This window comes from Rhipicephalus microplus, chromosome 5, assembly GCF_043290135.1.
Source record: "Rhipicephalus microplus isolate Deutch F79 chromosome 5, USDA_Rmic, whole genome shotgun sequence".
Classification (NCBI taxonomy): Eukaryota; Metazoa; Arthropoda; class Arachnida; order Ixodida; family Ixodidae; genus Rhipicephalus; species Rhipicephalus microplus.
In genome coordinates this window covers 157,103,392-157,121,967 of record NC_134704.1, presented here as the reverse complement: position 1 = coordinate 157,121,967, position 18,576 = coordinate 157,103,392, and the positions used below count along the sequence as shown (strand labels likewise).

General features: G+C 43.4%; 1 protein-coding gene across 2 annotated transcripts; it reads right to left on the bottom strand.

Annotated features, from left to right (window-relative positions):
• Nucleotides 1-4,531: 4,531 nt before the first annotated feature.
• On the bottom strand, nucleotides 4,532-17,781 carry LOC119174147 (peptidyl-tRNA hydrolase 2, mitochondrial). 2 transcript variants are annotated; one of them, XM_037424968.2, is made up of 5 exons: nucleotides 17,645-17,781; nucleotides 17,520-17,566; nucleotides 17,244-17,438; nucleotides 8,850-9,026; nucleotides 4,532-4,902 (listed from the first exon to the last, which is right to left on the bottom strand). In XM_037424968.2, exons 3-5 carry the CDS (start codon nucleotides 17,409-17,411, stop codon nucleotides 4,708-4,710), a joined length of 540 nt encoding a protein of 179 aa, XP_037280865.2. In that variant the 5' UTR covers nucleotides 17,412-17,438; nucleotides 17,520-17,566; nucleotides 17,645-17,781; the 3' UTR covers nucleotides 4,532-4,707. The 2 variants fall into 2 exon arrangements, with proteins under 2 accessions (XP_037280865.2, XP_037280866.2); XM_037424969.2 differs by having other exon boundaries at nucleotides 17,244-17,418.
• Between the last annotated feature and the right edge of the window lie 795 nt (nucleotides 17,782-18,576).

Here is an 18,576-nt window from a genome sequence, read left to right as displayed (position 1 = left end):
TAAATGTCAGCTGCTTGTTGCGGTACAAAGATGATCCGCTTCTGCAATGGTGGCAGGACATCATTGTAATACGTTGTTGAAATACTGCCAAATAAAGATAATGCAATAGGCACATGTAGTGACCCCGCAAGCTTACTCAACAGCAAGCTGAACGAAACGCGAAACTAACCTTCGTCCACTTGTTGAGCTTCCAAGCTGATCGCCCTAAGTTGCTGCCCAAACTGAAATCCGAGCTTCCAAAGTCGTCTTCTGACTTTTCGCCGCTCGTTTTGTCACAAAATCAGCCATTTGAACTTTGGAATCATGATATCCGCGTCGTTTCTTAAGCGCGTCGAGTCGCGAACTTCAAGCCATTCTCTCAATTAGCTGACACGACCGCACTCGAGATAAACCGCAATTTTGCACTGCCACCTCACAGAAAGAAAAAAAACTACTCCAAGAAAGGAAAAGTAGTGTTGGAAATACAGCGTTGATGGCGCTACATGTCAGGGTGCACTAGCAACTCTACAGTGCACAAAAACAAAATCAGTTTGAAAGCATGTTGAAAGCTATTGGTCGTATATGACCCATGGCCTGATGGGGCGGCCCCGAAAGTGTTAAAAATTATGATCATCAACCAACAGCCGAGGCAATTTGAAAATAAATGTGAAAAAATGTGGAGTTGTCACGCTGCTTAAAAACGTGCGTAAGAGAGAGAAGCACTTATAAATGAAAGAACCAGCGTAGACTAATTCATGCCAACAAACTCTGGTTGGCAGAAAACCCCCCTGAAGATGAGTGGTTTCAATGGCAGAAAATAAAGGACAAATGAGGCCCTCATCTCCTTGAAATGTTCATACCGCCATCACATGTATACATATACAAATGCCAGGGGTGAAACAAGGTAGATCTGTTCGGGAGCAATCCTAGGAGCAGGCAAAAGTGCTTTTTGTAGCAGACTTGGAGCACCTAAAAAAACGTTTTAGAGCAGGCTTGGATCAGCTAGGAGGGCCTTTTCGAGCAAAGTTTACAGCAGTAAGAACAGTAAGAGCAGATGTAGCCCTGTTCAAAGCATTTTTTGAGCAACGTTTGTTGAATGCTGCATTTTTTCAAATTGTGCAACAGCTTACTATTGTGATAGTATGGACACTCTACACGGGTGTTCGTTGTTGCCTGCGCATCGTATGTCCTATCTGCGTGTTAAAGTGCGCGAATGAAGGCAACAAACACGGCTAAAGCAGAAATCAAACGATGTGGCTCATTTCCGACGCTCGACGAGCGCATGCGAAAACATCTCCCCATCTGCCCCAGGAGGCCTGTAGACAAAGCACAGAGGAAGTGCTCCGCCTGTCTTGCAAAAAAAGAAAAGTCACAGTTTCGTCGTAAGGGCAAAGCATTGATTGTGATAGCAGTAAATTGTAGTGTTATACGAAGTGAGGCTAGCAGCTCCAGGAGCAGTATTAATCGTAGCAAACATGCCCTTGCTAAGTAGCCTAGGTTTATTCAGCGTGGCCACAGTGGACGAGCACAACAAGGGGCGTGCGGAACGACTGCGTTGATCAGGAGCACCTCCCACGAGCAGCAAGTGATGACACGTGTGTCGCCTCTGGGGACAGCTTTCAATGTGTAGGGCACACGAGTATTGGGAGGCCCTTGTCCGGGCATGCTTGGATTGATAGTAATGCAAGAAACACATGAGCAAACAAACGACATGTTTAATAACGTGCATAAAGAAAATGAAATACAATATTTAATAGAAACACAGGTGAATGTAAATGAAGCAGTTCACTCGATGACCGTGATCACCGCCTTGTGGTCACTGTAGGTTGGCAATGGCACGCACTGCACTCGTGACGCGATACCCTTTCCAAATACAAGATCTAAACAGCTGTTGTTGCATGTAGTTGACTGGGTGATGTCGAAAAGGAGATGAAGTCTAAGTTCAGCATCAAGAAACGCCGGAAGTTCCCAGTGACGATCACCGGCACATTCCTCTTCGCACATTGCAGAGAAGTTGTGACGCAAGAAGTTAATGACGTCGTTTCACGAGGTTCCTGGGGAGATGTAGACTACTGCGACAACGAAGCCCTGCGATGTTTTCACCGCACACGCATCCCCCCCAACTCATATGCGGCAGCGAGTTGAATGGATAGGGAGTGTTGTGTGGTAAACGTGTGATCTCGTCCAGGCGTTCGTAAACTACCACTGTAGAAGCTCGACGGCGTTGTCGTATTGCAAGGCTGACACACTTGTATCCTGGCAATTTGACAACAGTGTCTATCCACATCTCTGTGAAGCATAGCAAAGGTACCAAATGAATAATGTGGCCGTAGGTGACATCGACAGCGTGAGCGAGCAACAAGCGTACATTGATGTTGCAAATTGCTATCTGTGCGGTGACTGGAGAATGGCAAAGCATTTGGCGGTGATTGTACTAATTCGATGACTTTCTAACCGACGAAATTTGTCTGACAATGCCCGATCCGGATTCTCTCTACCATCGTAAAAGGTGAAGTTCTGTTCTGCGTTTGTTAAGAACAGTCCGTCCAGTGTGGTGGCCCCGCCTCAAAGCAACGTAAACAAGCTTCTGAAAATGGCGCTTGTGGTGTTCGCACACCACCTGGCTGTATGTTCCCCCCTGGGATTTGTGTATGGTTACAGCACTTTCTTTCATTTCAAGGAATTGCTTGCGATGGCAAGAAACACCTGTTTTTTTGTCCAAAGCGATAGTGGAGGTGCGAGTTCGATGGTCACGGGATCGGCAGGCACAACAGGGCCAGTGACTTCTCGAGTAGTCTTGGACTTGACGCGAGCAATGTTGCCTGTTGCTTGAGGGTGAAAGTGGAGTCAAAGACGTTTGGGGAGGCCCATTTTACCAACTGCACGTGCTTGAGTGTGACCCGCCGCTTCATTAACGAAGCCGTCGGACACGTCAATGTTGAGGCTTTCTTGAACATAACACAAGTTTTCGCAGCAGTTTGCCGACCTCAGCTGTGGTGAGCGAGTCTAACCAGCGCTGCACGAAAATTTTTCATCTCCTTGAGGTGGCCTTTTCTTGTACACCAGCGTTTTTTGTACGCTAGCGTTTTTTACAGTTCCATGAGATGGGATCAAAAACAATTAGCTGCCAGCCTTGCTTTGTATGATATTACAATTTGCTGCTATTGCATTCATTTCTTCGCCTTTATGGTGCACGTGTGACTTTTTTAGTTGCGTACAGCAGCCCATTTTTTTTAACCTTAACGCGCAAGTGTCAACCGCACAGTCAATAAGTGCGAAGCACAGCGGTCAAATGAACGAGAATACATGCATGCACTCTTTAGCAGTCATGTGCACCTGTCTTGGCTAGTAGGCTGTTCAGAAAACTCGACACTATCCCCACTTCTTTTGAGCAATGCTAATGCCATTAAAGTAAAAAAAAACAGTTTCACCCAAAAAGCGAAGCAATAAATGGGATAGCAACATATTGTATTATTGGCACTCTTTCAGATCGGATATCACGTAACTCTACAAAACACTGGTGTAAGAAAGAACAGCCGCGCCAGAAGAGATACTCTTCTTGCAGTCTCTTCCCATTGAGAGCGTAGCACGTAGACATGCCGATGGCTTCATGAGCCATTCGCACTGATGCCTGCCACAATCGCGACCATGCCCTTAGAATCAGTGTTCAGTGCTGCTGCTGAAGCGATCACAGCCTTTATGAAACCGAAACTATAATCGTTTAGATAAAACCAAAAAGACAACATTTAATTATGCTTTCAAGCACGACGCCTGATGACCTGGGCATCTTACGGCTAAATTCTGCTGCTGCGGTGCACCAGGAGTGATCCGGCGCAGGAAAACAAGTTCGGCACACAATGGCGAAAATGATGCAGCTGTTCCACCCCTGAAATACACGGTGGTATAGACAAATCCCTCAAAAAATAGTATTTTGGCTAGGCCCAGGCCCCGAACAAGAACTGCAACCACCTTGCTGAATTCACTGTTTTTGTAAGGAGTGGAAACTGAACTTATACCCACAAGTACTCTGTACTTCTTTATTACGAATAAGTTTTGAAAGAGGCTGACTTATATATGGCCTAACCTTGGGTGGGAACACTGCATGTGCGTTATTAGTGGCTTTTTTTTTTTCGAAAACATTGATTCAGTGTATATTTCCTTGTATATTAGTTCATTCCACAAAGCAAGAAAATAAGCTATAAAATGAACAAGGATATGGTATTTCTCGCCTTTTGTCTCAGCCCCTGTGAAATGATGACACAAACCCAAGATGCCTAAGTTTTGGTAGCACAACCTTTCCATCTTGAAACTTCATCTTTGATCTAACATCTGAGAAACTTTTGGGTGGAAGCCTTGAGAGCAAGTGAACATAATTAATGGCTGCACTGTGTGCCACATCAAGGAAGCCTGTGCACTCCACCATCACCACCACATCAGTGTGTCTTTGCCATTTCTTCTGGTTGGTGCATGGCCGTCCCTTGAGCTGAAGCTGCCCCGCTTCCATCAATTCAAGTGAAAGTTGCAAACTGACCATGGCTTGCAACGCGAAGAGTGTGTGTGTGTCTCTGTATGTCAAATGCACGAGCGCAAAACTACACTCAGGGCAAGTATTGTGGGGGGCACAAGCATCAGGATGGACTTCCAAGGCTGCTGGACGACAAAAAAGCTGCACACATTTCATAACTGTCCTTGAGCATGGGCACACGAGCCTCGGAAGGGAGCGGAATGTCAATAGAGCTTAAGATGTCCGGTCACGGAGTCAACTAGCTGCTCGGGCGCTGGTCCTACCCCGAGCACGGTGCGAGTGCCGGGTGCCAGTTGTGTGCGACCAGCATCACGTACCAGGCTTGTGATGAGACCCTTGGCACGTGCTTGGCTCGCCAACGAGAGCATCTCATTCTCCGTCGATGCCCGAAGCACCACCTATCAATAAATACAAAATCAGCACAGATCAATTTATATGAATAACTGACAAAGGTCTCCAGACCTGGTAAACCAAGGGAACTACTGACCATTAAATCCATCTAATTAACCATACTATGAAATTACACTTAGTCAAATCAGTGGTAGCTTATGTAAGAACTCGAGCAGTTGTTTTGGCCTTATTATAATGGCTGAATGCAAGAGACAACTCAAACTGCGTGTACAACTGGTAAGAGCCAAAGCTCGTGCAGCTGGCAAGCAACATCATTTCTACATCATCACAAAAAAATTTAAGTAACCGCAACATCTAGCACACAGAACAAGCTCACGAATTACTCCTTGATGCTGCCATTCATTTCCAGCGGGCTATGAATAATCAAACATTTATGTCTGAAAAGGGGTCGTGTTTACACAGTGCAGAAGAACGAGGACATAAGGACACAATACAGGTGCTGGACATAAGGACCCAATCATTTTAACAAGTCAAGGACCACCCCTCAGACTTGGTGAGAAAACACAGGGCGGAGGGGGGGATGTTATCTCACACGCTCATCAAGCGTCGGAAATGAGTCGCATCATTTGATTGCTGCTTCAGACGCAAGTTTCTTCCCCGTGTCATCTCTCTATACTTATCTTAGAGCAAGCTTGACAGGACCAGAGGAGAGTGCAAGCACTGAAAGTACATGGCCTACCCAACACTGCAACTTCGCTTGTTGTTGAGTGATGCTATCAAGGTCTGGTGATTTGGAGCAATTTTTGGAGCAGAAAAAATTTACATTTTAGAGCACTGTGGAGCAGCAAAATCTGTATTTTGGAGCACTTAGGAGCAGCAAAATTTTCTATTTTTGAGCACTTTGAAGCAGCAATATTAATCATTTTGGAGCAATCCGGAGCAGCTAAGGGCACATCGTGAAGAAGCAAGATGCATTCACATTCAAGGACATGAATAATTATTTTGGGGTCCTTGTGAGGAGCTAGAAATATTTAAATTCATTGCAGACCTCATGAAGCCAGACATCTAAGAAGCACTCCCTATTTCAGTTGATTATGCAAAAATAATATCGTCATGCTGTTGAGCATTCTGGAAAAATTATTCAGTGATTGTTTTCGTTGCAAATAAACAGAATACTCGTTGAATAAAATAGTACTTCATGAAGTAACATTCTAAATACATCTACGTGGTTATCAGCAGATATGGTAGACAAACGCAGCGACATGCAAGGCTAGAGACTCACACAGTCCCAACTGCATTTTTCTAAGATGAATTCAAGAAAAAAAAAAGATGGGGGGGGGGGGGTCTTTTTCTTTAGAATTGATTATATTTCTGGCGTAACATGACGCCATTTAGCTAGTCTCATAAAGCCAACTTCCTCTCGCACTCATCTCTTCGTGCTAAAACTACACTCATGCTAAACTACACTCATGCTACACTCATGCTACACTCATGCTAAACTACACTCATGCTACACTCATGCTAAACTACACTCGCACTCATCTCTTCGTGCAAAACTAACGCTGCCGAGCGCGTCCTGTGCTCGGCAGCGTTGCAGCAAGATTTTTGCAACAGCACTGCGGTCTCTATAGTTTGCTTAAAAGCTTTGCTGCTAAAGCATATATAGAGTCGCATAATGAAGTATGCCCACAACGTCACCTTAACAAGAATCGTGCATTGTCTTCGCGTGGGGCAAGATTCATGCATGATCCAAAATACGTTTGATATAGATGTGGAATTTTATATAGAAACGGTTGCGTACTTTGTGAGGCCCACGCGTACTGCTCGGTCACAGATAAAACTCTGGGCTAAATTTGGCATTCCACGTGTGAATTGCCGCATAGGCGCGGCTCAGCACAGCACTTCTACCCGTGAGTCTTTCAGAGCTATCTACGATGTTGCTGCAGCCCCAAGAAGTAGTAAATCAAAATGTACACAAGTTTACTTTTTTAGCGTCAAAATCCTTGCTTTACGAATCTCAAGGTCTCCAGATTGACAGGCATGTATATGTGAATGCTGCCTCATAACACATCTTGGTAATTTAATTATTTATTTATTTATTACATGCTGTGGACACAAAGACCATATGGAGTAAATAAAATACATTAGGTCCACAAAAATTAAAAATTAGGGGACCCTCGAGCTTTGCCTTTAAGAGTTGAACACGATAGCGATACCTCGTTCCTAGTGCATACTTAGTGCACGAAACCTTTTCAAACTTGCTATGCGCCCACTACGTGGCCTTAAGGGATTAGGTGCAGTAGCGTGTGTGCCTTTTGTAGTGGTTTGTAGTGGATGACCGGTTTTAAGCCACGAAGTCATTATAATTTTGATTAAATAGTCAACAACGCGCTGAATGAACAACCAGACAGAGAAAACAACACACAGACACCACGGGCGCTCACTTACAACTGTTTATTCCTTGAAGAAACAGGCTAATATAAACCCACTCTTCGTCGACACATGCGAAACATGATCAGCCCTTCCCTTACGTAAAACGCTATCGGACACATGCTCTCTAGATAACGTGTTTCTGACTTCTACAGGTTTAGTGACGTTTTGCTTACACATTTATTACCCCATTTTTTTATGTGATATGCCTCCAAAATTTCCTGTGCTAACTTGTTTGTACTTCTTCCCGGGATCCTAATCTGCGTGAAGTATGGGGTGCATCCACAAGCTGTAACATGCGCGCTTATATGTGAGTCGTCCTTATTCTTTCTTCCTTGCATCATTATGAAAGGAAGACTTCCCATTACAAGTTAGCATGGGAAATTTTGGAGGCATATCACATAAAAAAATGGGGTATTAATAAACATCAGTCAGAAACCTGTATGAGTCAGAAATGTGTCCGATAGCGTGATTATGTAAGAGAAAGGCTGATCATGTTTCGCATGTGTCGACGAAGAGTGGGTTTATATTAGCCTGTTTCCTCAAGGATTAAACACTTGCAATTGAGCACCCGTGGTGTCTATGGGTATATCTTTCTATGTGTGGTTGTTCACTCGGCGCGACGTTGACTATTTAATCAAGACATGCACCTACTAGCCCAACAGCGAGTTCTACTAAAGTCATTATGAAATCACATTTTCTGACGCCCGATGGCAATGGTCGCTTGTACACGAATTATTACGGCAATATTTGATGCATTGTGAAGCATGTATACAGGACACATGTGTTTGTGAAGCATGAAAGCTACTTTCACTGCATTTCCAAGCAGAGGACATTCTTTTCACTGTTTTCCCAAGCATAGGAGTGGCTTTGTGGTAGGACATCCGCTTGCCACGCAATCAACCCGGGTTCGATCTTTACTCCGACTTAGATTTTTTTAATTTATTTTATTTGCATCGTTCTCAATTTTTCGGTTATGCATACGATGATAATTCTTCACTCACAACCAATGACGCCAATGCCAAAATTTCTGCAAAACGAGCTCTTTAATGCTATCGCGTTAGCGATCATGAAAGCTGAATGATACGGTTGTGGGCACCGAACCGTAAAAATAGGAAAACACGGTTTTAGTGAAGGCCACTTTAACGTAAAATATTACACCATTTAGAGAGGTGTAACACCCTATCAATCCATAATGATGCAAGGAAGAAAGAAGTATTTGACTACGTTATATCAAGCAAAATTGGGGGTTAAAGCACTTGGGTGATGGTTCCCCGAATCACATGAATCATAATTTCTAACAATTAAAACTTCTCGCAATCGAAGCAACATCCCAGGTTCCACTCACATTTGTATTTTAGAGAGCCTAGCTGATTTATGCCACACAGCTTCCTTTGGTACACAGTGCAGAAGTATTTTTACAATTGTTCCCCAAGCAGAAAATGGCAACGCTTGCTGGAAATTGAGCTCTCGACATCATGCTATGCAGACGAATGAAGGGAATTCAATCACTGAACCCGATGCTGAAATGACTTTCAAGAGATGGCCTTGGGAAGGAACCCACCTTCCTTTGCCCCTGGCGCTCCCACTGGCGCAACGCCCTGGGTGCGTCCCTCTGTGCCTGCTTGTAAGCAAGCACAGCTGCATGCGAACACTGGGCAGCCGCCTTGCCCTTCTCCATCTTGATGTCGGCACGCACCACCAGCACCAGCTTAAATTCACTGCTGTCGTCGCCGCTACTCTGCAAATCCACACCAAGACCAATCGAGGCTTCCGCAACACTTAAAACCTTGAATGAGCACTGAAACCTGTCTAACAGCAGCGGTACTGTAAGACCCAGTCAAGACAGTGCAGTAGACATTTTTCTGTAGTACACTCTCAAAGCAGTTGCACTCTTCGAGGTGTCCATGATAATACCAATGAGTAGGAGTGTGCAAATATTCGAAATTTCGAATATTTTTGTAATAGTGTTTGCTAGGCTAGTGCGAATAGTGGTTTTGATTATAATTTCGAATCTAATAGTGTATATCACATGTTATAAGCAAAAACGGGTATATTTGTCATGATCTAATGATAAATATTTTTCAAATTGAAACAAGGCCTGAGCAAATGCCATTTTTTCGTTCAAAGGAAGCGGAAACAACTTTGAATAATAGCAGGATTAGACTTTTGGTGTAATGCAAGTGATAACCAGCAAAATATGTTATGTTTTAGTATTTACTGTACTTTGAGCATATAAGCCGGTATAACTAAGATTTAAACATCAAAACTGATGAATCGATGTGAGGTTATGTTCATTTAGCCTTGAAGTGAGGAATTTCCAATAATTAGGCGTTTTCACGGCCCAGAACCCCTTCACTACAGTGATACCATCATTCCAGAAAGTTACATGAGAATTATAACACACATTTAAATAGGTGCTTTCACAGCTTAGCAGTCATTTACTGCAGTGAAATCACCTTTGCGGAGATTAAACGCGAACTGATATACATTTATTTGTTCATTTTGAATACTTGAAAATTTTCAATAATCTAAATTCAAATCGAAGCGAGTTTGAATATTCCAAGCATTCAAATATTCGCGCAAGCCTAGAGTTTGCTAGTGGATTCACACTGGAACATTTACTATTCGAACTTTTCAAAAACAAATGCAGTCAACGTTTGATTAAAAGCAACACCTTCAGACCTATGATATGCTTCATGTCACACATTTTGGTACTGCGGCAAAGCTGCCTATCAGGCTCCACTACGGTCGGAAATGTATTGACTCGAGAAATTGCTTATTCCAACAAAAAAAAATGATACATGTGGCAGAGCTGGGGGTTTAATTAATGCCGGCTTGGACCTGAAATTTGGGCACGAAGTCTGAAAAATCAGATGCTGAAGATTTTTAGCATACCAAATTTCATATGAAGTTCTGAATGAGATCTAAGAGACAATCGTGCCAAGGAAAATGTTTTTTTTTTTCACTATGTTTATGAAGTGCCGACGGAGTGGCACTTCAATTCAATTCATCTATTATTCCATTTTTCTATCCATACACAAAAAAATGGAGAAGGCCCGAACAGAAAGTGAAACACCATTCACTTGAAGGGGATTCGGGCCCCCTTACAAGGTATACAGCAGAACAGTGGATGTGATACAAAGAAAAACGTACGATACACGCTTATGTGCCAGCACATACCGCTTGTTTGTACATTTCCTGTTTTGCTGTTTTTTTTTTTTTGAAAAATAAATATTCTTGGTACGTGTGAGAAACCGCACGCTATACTTCTGAAATGAGAGAGGCCTTCATTACATTTTGCAAAAGAAGAGAGAAATAACAACATTATATAAATGCATATAAACTCATAAGAAACAAAAAAACAACGTACAATTTCTCATAGGCGTAAACTACCGAAGATACACAAAAAAATGACCTGATGTTTTCTTACTAGTTGACTCAAACATAGCTGTCTTATCAAGAATGAAGCAATGCAGAGGACAAATTGTATTAGATTTGGTGCAACTATAGTGTTGCCGACAACACTACATAGGAAAGGCAAAGACGCTCAGCCTCTCCTCCTCTTTCAACTTCTGTGGAAGCCCAGTACAGCGTAGTCCCTATCATAGGTGTACACTTGAGGAAGGGGGTAGCGATTGTGGTGAAAATGTGTCAGTGGTAATAAACTGGAGCTGACTGGTCCCAGCCTGACACCAACCGTTACCAGTTCGGGGCCATTTGTGACCAGTCGAGGACAAGCTGGGACCAGAAGGCTCACATCCATTCCCAGTAAGGGGCAAACTGAGGCCAGCTAGGGCCTTAACTGGGCCAGTTACTACGAGTGGGGAGCTAAGACCACACTCAACTGGCACCAGCCGGGTGCCAACTGAGCACACCTGGACAGTTACTGAAGTCTCGCATCACTTGGACCAATACAAATTCCTCTTAGTTGCGCATACTCATCTGCGAGACCAGTGTCCTGCATGTTAAACTTGCTAGTCTTGTAAAGGTAATGCTGCTCTTTTACTGTTTCATCAGGTAGCATCATGCGAACTGTTGCTCGTTAAATATTTTTTTTGCTGTAGTAGGCAACATTTATTAGTGGTTTCTGCTGTTTCTCTGAAAAACCAAGCATTTGTTGAGTGTTAATGAATATTGTTCTTTAGTTGATAGATCAATGCTGACTGATCCTGGCACACCAACATGAAGACATCTGCGTTCGATAACTGATTGAATGAAAAAATAACTAGTGCTCACAGATCAATAATTACAACTCTGTGAGATACAGCCACTTGTGACATATTATGCAATATACAAGGCTGGAATGAACATAAAGAAACTAACACTTGACAAACCTAAATGGTTGCATCTACATTCCCTGAAGTAGCTCAAGGCTCGTAAGCCATAATGTCAGTTTTGAGAGCTCTTTTTAAAAATGCAAGAACGGTAACATCAAAATGCTGCATATAATACAACCGGGTGATTCCATGAGAGATCGACAGGGGTCCAAAAGTTGATATTTTAGATTTCATTGAGTATTTTATATTTCGTGCACCTCTCACCAGGTAGCCCGAAAGTCAACTTTGTTTTATGATTAACGGCATAACTTACGAGAAAAAAAATATCAAACTTCACCAACACGGAGGCACCAATTTCGTCACCTGTCATTTTCGAAAATTGCAGATGCTATAAAAAGACAATTATTTTTGTTTCAAGGAAGATATTTTTTACCTGAAATGCAGGTCTAATGAAGAATGAATTCATTTGGTTTCAAGTTTGTAGACCTTAAGAAAATAGCCTTTTAAAATGTCTAATTTTGCAACAGTTTAAAGTAAGTTACGTATTCCCCATTTTTTTCTCTGAAAGTAATGCAAGCAGCGTTTTCAAACTTGACACGTTTTAAGGATATAGTGTGTTCATTAGGTTCATAAATTATTGCTGCCGTAGGGCAAATGTAAATTTATATATATTGCCTCAAAGTTTTCATATTGGCAAAAGTGTACTCCACTGAAATTTGAATAGTAAAAAAACCCCCATCTTCGATTTTTCTTAAAATGTCGTAAATAGACAACCGAAGGCCATCATACAGTAATATAGAAAAACATGTTGCATTATTTTATTTTTAGCGACAATATGCGTGCTACAAATCAGAGCTTTTCGAGAATGCGCTGATACTCGTATTTCACTCGTATTTCGAGATCCAGGCTTCGACATCAACGCTGTCCGTACCGCTGAAGTTACCAGAACCGTGCACCTGAGTCAATACCACTGGCTGCACCGGAACCGCAGTCAAAGTAGAAGCCACAAAATTTCCTTCTGTTGACATTTCGGAGCTGTCCAGACCACGTTCACTGTGTAATTCTATCTTTCGTCGTACCTAGCACCCCGCACCAAAATGTTGCAAATACATTCGTTTATTTACTTCTTTATTCGATAATGCCAGCTTGCATGCTAAGTCATAGGCAGGAGTGGATTACTTATTTATACATATACATTTGATTTTACATTTTTCAATGCAAGAAACAACAGAAAGGACTTATAACAAGAACAATGCATTAAGTATTAAAAAAAATCTATGAGTTTTAACTTAGAAAAATTGAAAACAAGAGTCAATGTAATACTTTTTCTCCATTTTTGCACAGAATAAGCAAGTTTAGCTTAAAGGGACACTAAAGTCAAATAACAATTTACGTCAGAGTGAAAGCTCAATGTATGACGTCTAAAATGACAATATTATCAACAACAGTGCCCTACTTACCCTACTTACAAGAACACAAGCGCCGCAGTAGGACATCTTCAAAATTATCCTGATGACATCAGGCGGACCACTTACAATTAATCACTAGTAATCGACCTAACTGCACCACATAAAAACCTTTCCATGCATCAAGAGACGCAATAAAATGCTGCTTGTTCGTTTCTGTTAGATTCATGAAAAAAAAAACTGCCGGAAGTTACTATGGGGAATAGCAATAGTAGTTCAAAAATTAAATTTTCGCATGGTTACACGGTAAAGGTGGCGCCATATAGCAGGGTGCAGTTGAAACAAAAGCATCTGCAATCTCGAAGCCAATGGCGGGAAATTGATCAATGGCCGTTGTTGCTGCTTCGGCTCCCGCTGCTTTCAGTTTGCTGCTACTAGAGCAGTAAAGCCGGGGAATGTTGTGCACGGCAACAGTGATGTGAAACGGTCTAGTCGGTCCACTTTTTGAGGCGGGTAATTCGAAGTGCGCTAACCCGATGCAGAGCAGTATATTGTGATTTTATTTCAAATTAGGCCCTACCATGGCACGAAAGTAACACTATGAGGTTTCTGGACCACCATTTCTGCAATCAACGTCAACTTAATAGTTTACATTAGTGTCCCTTTAAAACGACATGAATTAATTCATCAACACAATGAGCTATCAGCTTTCATAAGCTATTTACAATTAAAAATAGTCCAGCAGCGAAGATGGCGGCCATTATCAACCAGAACACCAATATGTCTTCTTTTTCATTTTGCCTCCCTTCCCGACGGCGATAGTTGCGACACCGCAACAATATATTTGAATTTGATGCAATTTTCCAATGAAAACCTGTTGGAAGTCAGCGCCCGTCTGGCTGCAGCGGTAGCCATTGTGCCAGATGCATCAGGTGTTAAGCAAAAATGTGCTTCCCAGCTACATGAATATTTATTCAGTGAGCCGTTTTCCAGGAGACTAGCCTGCGCATGCGCAGCGGCTGTGACGTTACGCGCACCATAACTTTTAGGGACCACTGGCATAAAGTTTCTCACAAAAATGCCTAGAAGGAAATCTGGTGCCATCGTCTATGCGAATCTTTTAAGGGGCCTCGTTGAAGCGCTGGGAATGATGGTATATGTGTCTGCAAGGCTTGTGTTGACTGGTGTTGAGTGAGGCTTCAGCTCAAAAGTGAATACCACTGTGTCTATAACAAAACCTTAATAAGCGGATCTCATCCACGCATATTATATTCTAAAATAAAAGTCCACTCACTTTGACGGCACTACTAAACGGCAAAAGAAAAAAAACAGATGACATAAAATGGCTGAGGGAACGCTGGCTTTGTCGTCTGCCTGCCAAGTTTAGCGGCCGTTGGTTACTTTTTACGCTTCGTAAAACTGTACATCGACGCAAAAGTTTGAATGTTAAATAAAACACGTTTCTGTGCAATGGCAAAACATAAATTGTTTATTACATGCTCTTTTAGTCAGAAATCAACAATTTTAACATGAAGCCAGACAAGTCTTCAAGGTATACAAATCCGCGTCAAGTTCAATGCTCGCATATCCCGGAATTCCTTTGCATCCTGCAGGTCCGCCAGATTTCCTGCTAGGTAAGTTTGTGAGAAACTCTATAGTCACTGGGTGGGGCCATTTGCAAATTATCATGAAAAATACCTAGCCCTCGAGATTTTCTACGAACAACTTCAGAGGCCACAGACCCCCAGTTTCAATTGTGGCGATCTCCACTGGAGGCGCTGTTCGGGACAGAAAAAAGCTCATTCCACTAAGCTAAGAGCCTAGGGCACTAATGAGTAAGAGCCTAGGGCACTAATGAGTCCACCCCGTACAAAGGGCCACACATCATTATTGCTTTTTTGCCCGTCATGCACAGTACTACGTTCAAAAACGACAAAACCAACAAACCTAATCTTGCGCATAAAATAAACTCTCCAGACACTTTTAGACCAAGTTCGTAAAGTTAAAATTAAGAACTATAAACTGATCCAATATATCAGGACCGATTCGGTCCCTTCTTCAGGGGTGACTATTCGACCAGCTCCGGAGCTAGCGCCTAATATTCAACACTTATCTGCTTATCGGGACGTTGACTCTAGAGACATCCAGTTTTTCGAGGATTTTAACCTCCGAGCGCGTCCGCATACTGTTCGAGCGCACGCGACAGGTGCCACGATCCGGGGAATTAGCATGCAGTACAGGATGGATGGATGGATTGATATGGCTGTGCCAGGTGCGCAGCCAGAAATTTTTTTCGTGGGGGGGGGGGGGGAGGATACGACCTCAATTTCGGGAAGGGCACCCCCTTAAAATGGCCATTTTTTGCTCTCTATGCCATGGTGGAAAAAAATTTGGGGGGATGGGGGGGGGCACGTGCTTGGTGTGCCCCCCCCCTGGCTACGCCCCTGGGCTGTACCCTTTAGATCGGTCAGCGGCTAATGCCACCTAGTCGTAACACTAAGTGAACAATAACTAAATTTATCTTTTTTTTATGGTGAAGTTAAAAAACGTTTTCAAGTAACCATGGAATGAACTATCTGGAAGAGCTTATTGCCTCACAAATTAAACGGCTCAAAAATTTTGAAGATTCGTCCAGTACGAGTAGAGTTACAAAGATTCGTCGCATGCTGCAATTGCATTCTCTCGTCTCTCGTCCCGACGAAAGCGCTGGAAGAAAAGAAGGATGCAGGCGCAAAAAAAAAAAAACGTCACACGCACCTTGTGACCTTGAGCGCTTTTTCCTTTATTTGTCTTCAAATGCTCGAATGAGCGGCTTTTTCTGTGTGATCGCGCGCGCTGTGTGGACAAGTAAAGCTTCCTGCGGTAATCTTTGTAACGACCGAGCGCGCCATGTTCCAATCAGCCAATGGCTGACAGATGGGCTTTTTACGAGCATAGGCGGATCAGCCGAGGGGCCAAGAAAAGCACGAGCCCCCCCCCCCCCGAGAAAAGTTGGGGGGGTGAGCCCCCACCCACTTTTGACAGTGGTCACTGTCGGCTGCACGCTGGGGAAACCAACAACCAAGGCAAAATTTTCTCTTACCACAGTAATCGCTCAATTATATTGTTATGAGGAAATGAAAATGTTACCAGGCAATGTTTTAATATAGTGAAATTTTTCCAAGATTTCTGCTGTGACGATTTTCTTGAAGGCTCTTTGACTTGCGGGCCGCCTATGCGATGCTTTCGCACCTTGTACTGTAGCATTGCAAAGCAGGCTACAGTACAAGGCGCAAAAACGTATACTGCTTTGTTATGGATGCTTTGCCTGCTTTACTACGAATGGGAACGAGCAATCGTTTTATGGACCCGATCAGAGCGTTGGCTTCTTCGGGAAAATCATTTTCTTTCACCGAAAATGAATAGCACCATCCCTGTCCTGTCAAAGCTGCTGTGAGCCGATGATTGTGACGAAATATTTTTAAATGTTTTAGTTTTGCCGGTACTGGAAGTGCCAAAAAAAGGTCAGCCATATATATATATATATATATATATATATATATATATATATATATATGGCTGACGAGTGAGGTAGGTTTGCCCCCTCATTCGCGAAAGAGTTGGTACGCCACTGACTTTGAGTGATTTTTGGGCTTATTCCGTGATTTGTCGGGAGAAGAGAAAGCAATTTTTAGCTGACTTTGATAATTTCTTGTGAATTCCAGGCCGCGTGCAGCGCTATGATATTTGGCTCGCGTGTTGTCGGGAGCCTCTACTACTGATCCCCCGTGTTTTTTGGCCATGCTCAAAAAGCGCTGCAGGGCCCCTATAAGCACTGGCGCTTTGCAGTGAAGAGCTTAATTTTCACTCGTGCTTTGATTGTAGGTACAAATCAGATAACTTCCTTCTAGTAAATTCTACCCACATAAAGTCTATTTGTCCTCCCTGTCCTTAAGCCCCAGTGCTTTGAAGAACTCTGCGCCATCATCCTGAACTATAAGGTGAAGCCCTTTACAGAACTTGATAATATCAAGTGTTCGGCAGTTTCCTCCTCTCCACACGCACCGCATACCGTGTCTACCCCTTCGGTATTGGTTCGCAATCCTCCCGTCCTCGCCTCAAACAGAACAAAACTACCCCGAGTATTATCATAGATCATTTCCTTGGCAATTTCCTGCTTTAAACAGTTCGATAGATCTCCAGTGCGGACTTCTAGATGGATGGATTGAATGAATTGATATGGTTTTACCCCTTAGATCGGACATAGAGGCACATAAGCGCATCAACACTCACCTCGCCGACGTCCCGGATCATCACTCCACTGGTGCAACCCAAGAGCTTCGAAAGGCCGCTGCGAAGTCCAAACTTCGCGCCCAGCAACCAGCCCAGGGTCAGCCCCGAACCCAGGCCCAGCAGCAGCGACACGCCATTTGCCATCAAAGCTGACCCGATAGACTGCATGCCGTGCCTACGTATCGTCGCGACAGCCTACGGTAATTGGTTGCGTCATGTTAACGCAGCCTGCCGCGTACACGTGGAGGTACCAAGCAAGAACAAACACGCGCTCACCTCGCAAACGTCCCGCGTGTCCTAGCTATCAGTCCGCCGGCGTTGCCCTGCAACCAAACGATAGGGTCAGGCCACGTTCAGTGAAATCGACGCACTTATTGACATGAAAGTGCCGCCATCCATACCGTCAACGCAGCCTGCTCTCTTCTGCCAATCTAGTTGCTTCGGCACAAGTACAGTGTACTAGAATGGCTTCTAGATCGCCGTAGCACACGGACGAAGCAGCGGGTCAGCTCGCACCGCTGGGCGCCGCCATTTTGCTTGCATCAATGTATCCAGCCCTGTGCATTTCTTAGTGAACTTCGGCGATTTAGAGCGTATCTATCTAACCTATGTATACGACTTTTAGCTCTCCTGGACATTTCGATTATGATATCGATACCAAAATTGGTATGGCATAACATGACTGTATGAAGAGCATAAGTGACTAATCATAACATAAAAATCACGACTGTATGTCATGATTTACATGGTCTTGCTGCTCTTGCGAAACTGGCATGGTATGACATGACTGCATGCCGAACATAAGTGATAGACCCTAACGTAGAAATTATGACATTCATGTGATGTAAATCATGACTACACGCAACGATCATGGTGCGTTCGCGGTCGTTTCGTTAGCTTCACACGTACCAAATTTGGTGTTGCGAGACGTGCGAAGGTATATGACAGGTGCAAACACATGATAATCATGATGCATGTCATGTAAGAACATGACTACATGTTAAGGTCATGATGTGCTCGCGGCCGTTTGGCTAGCTTTCTATATACCAAATCAGTATTACGAGGCGTGAATGGACGACGAAGGTAAATGACACGAGGAAACATGATAATTATGACATGCGTGTCATGTCAAACATGACTACAAGCTACGCTGTTTGCGGCCGTTTCACTAGCTCGTGACGTGAATAGACGACGAAGGTAAATGACACGTCGACATGGAAGTCATGTACGTGGCATAATTTACGTCCATGCATGCTCGTAGTTAACGTTGTGGCAATTTTAAAGTGACATATCAACTTTCCTCTGTCGTGCTTGGCATATCATCGATTCCCAC

Coding starts and splice junctions, on each gene's coding strand:
- LOC119174147 (XM_037424968.2), bottom strand. CDS start 17,411: ATGCAGTCTATCGGGTCAGCTTTGATGGCAAATGGCGTGTCGCTGCTG. Junction 9,027..17,243: donor TGATCCGGGACGTCGGCGAG/GTGAGTGTTGAT, acceptor GTGGATTTGCAG/AGTAGCGGCGACGACAGCAG. Junction 4,903..8,849: donor AGCGCCAGGGGCAAAGGAAG/GTGGGTTCCTTC, acceptor ATTTATTGATAG/GTGGTGCTTCGGGCATCGAC.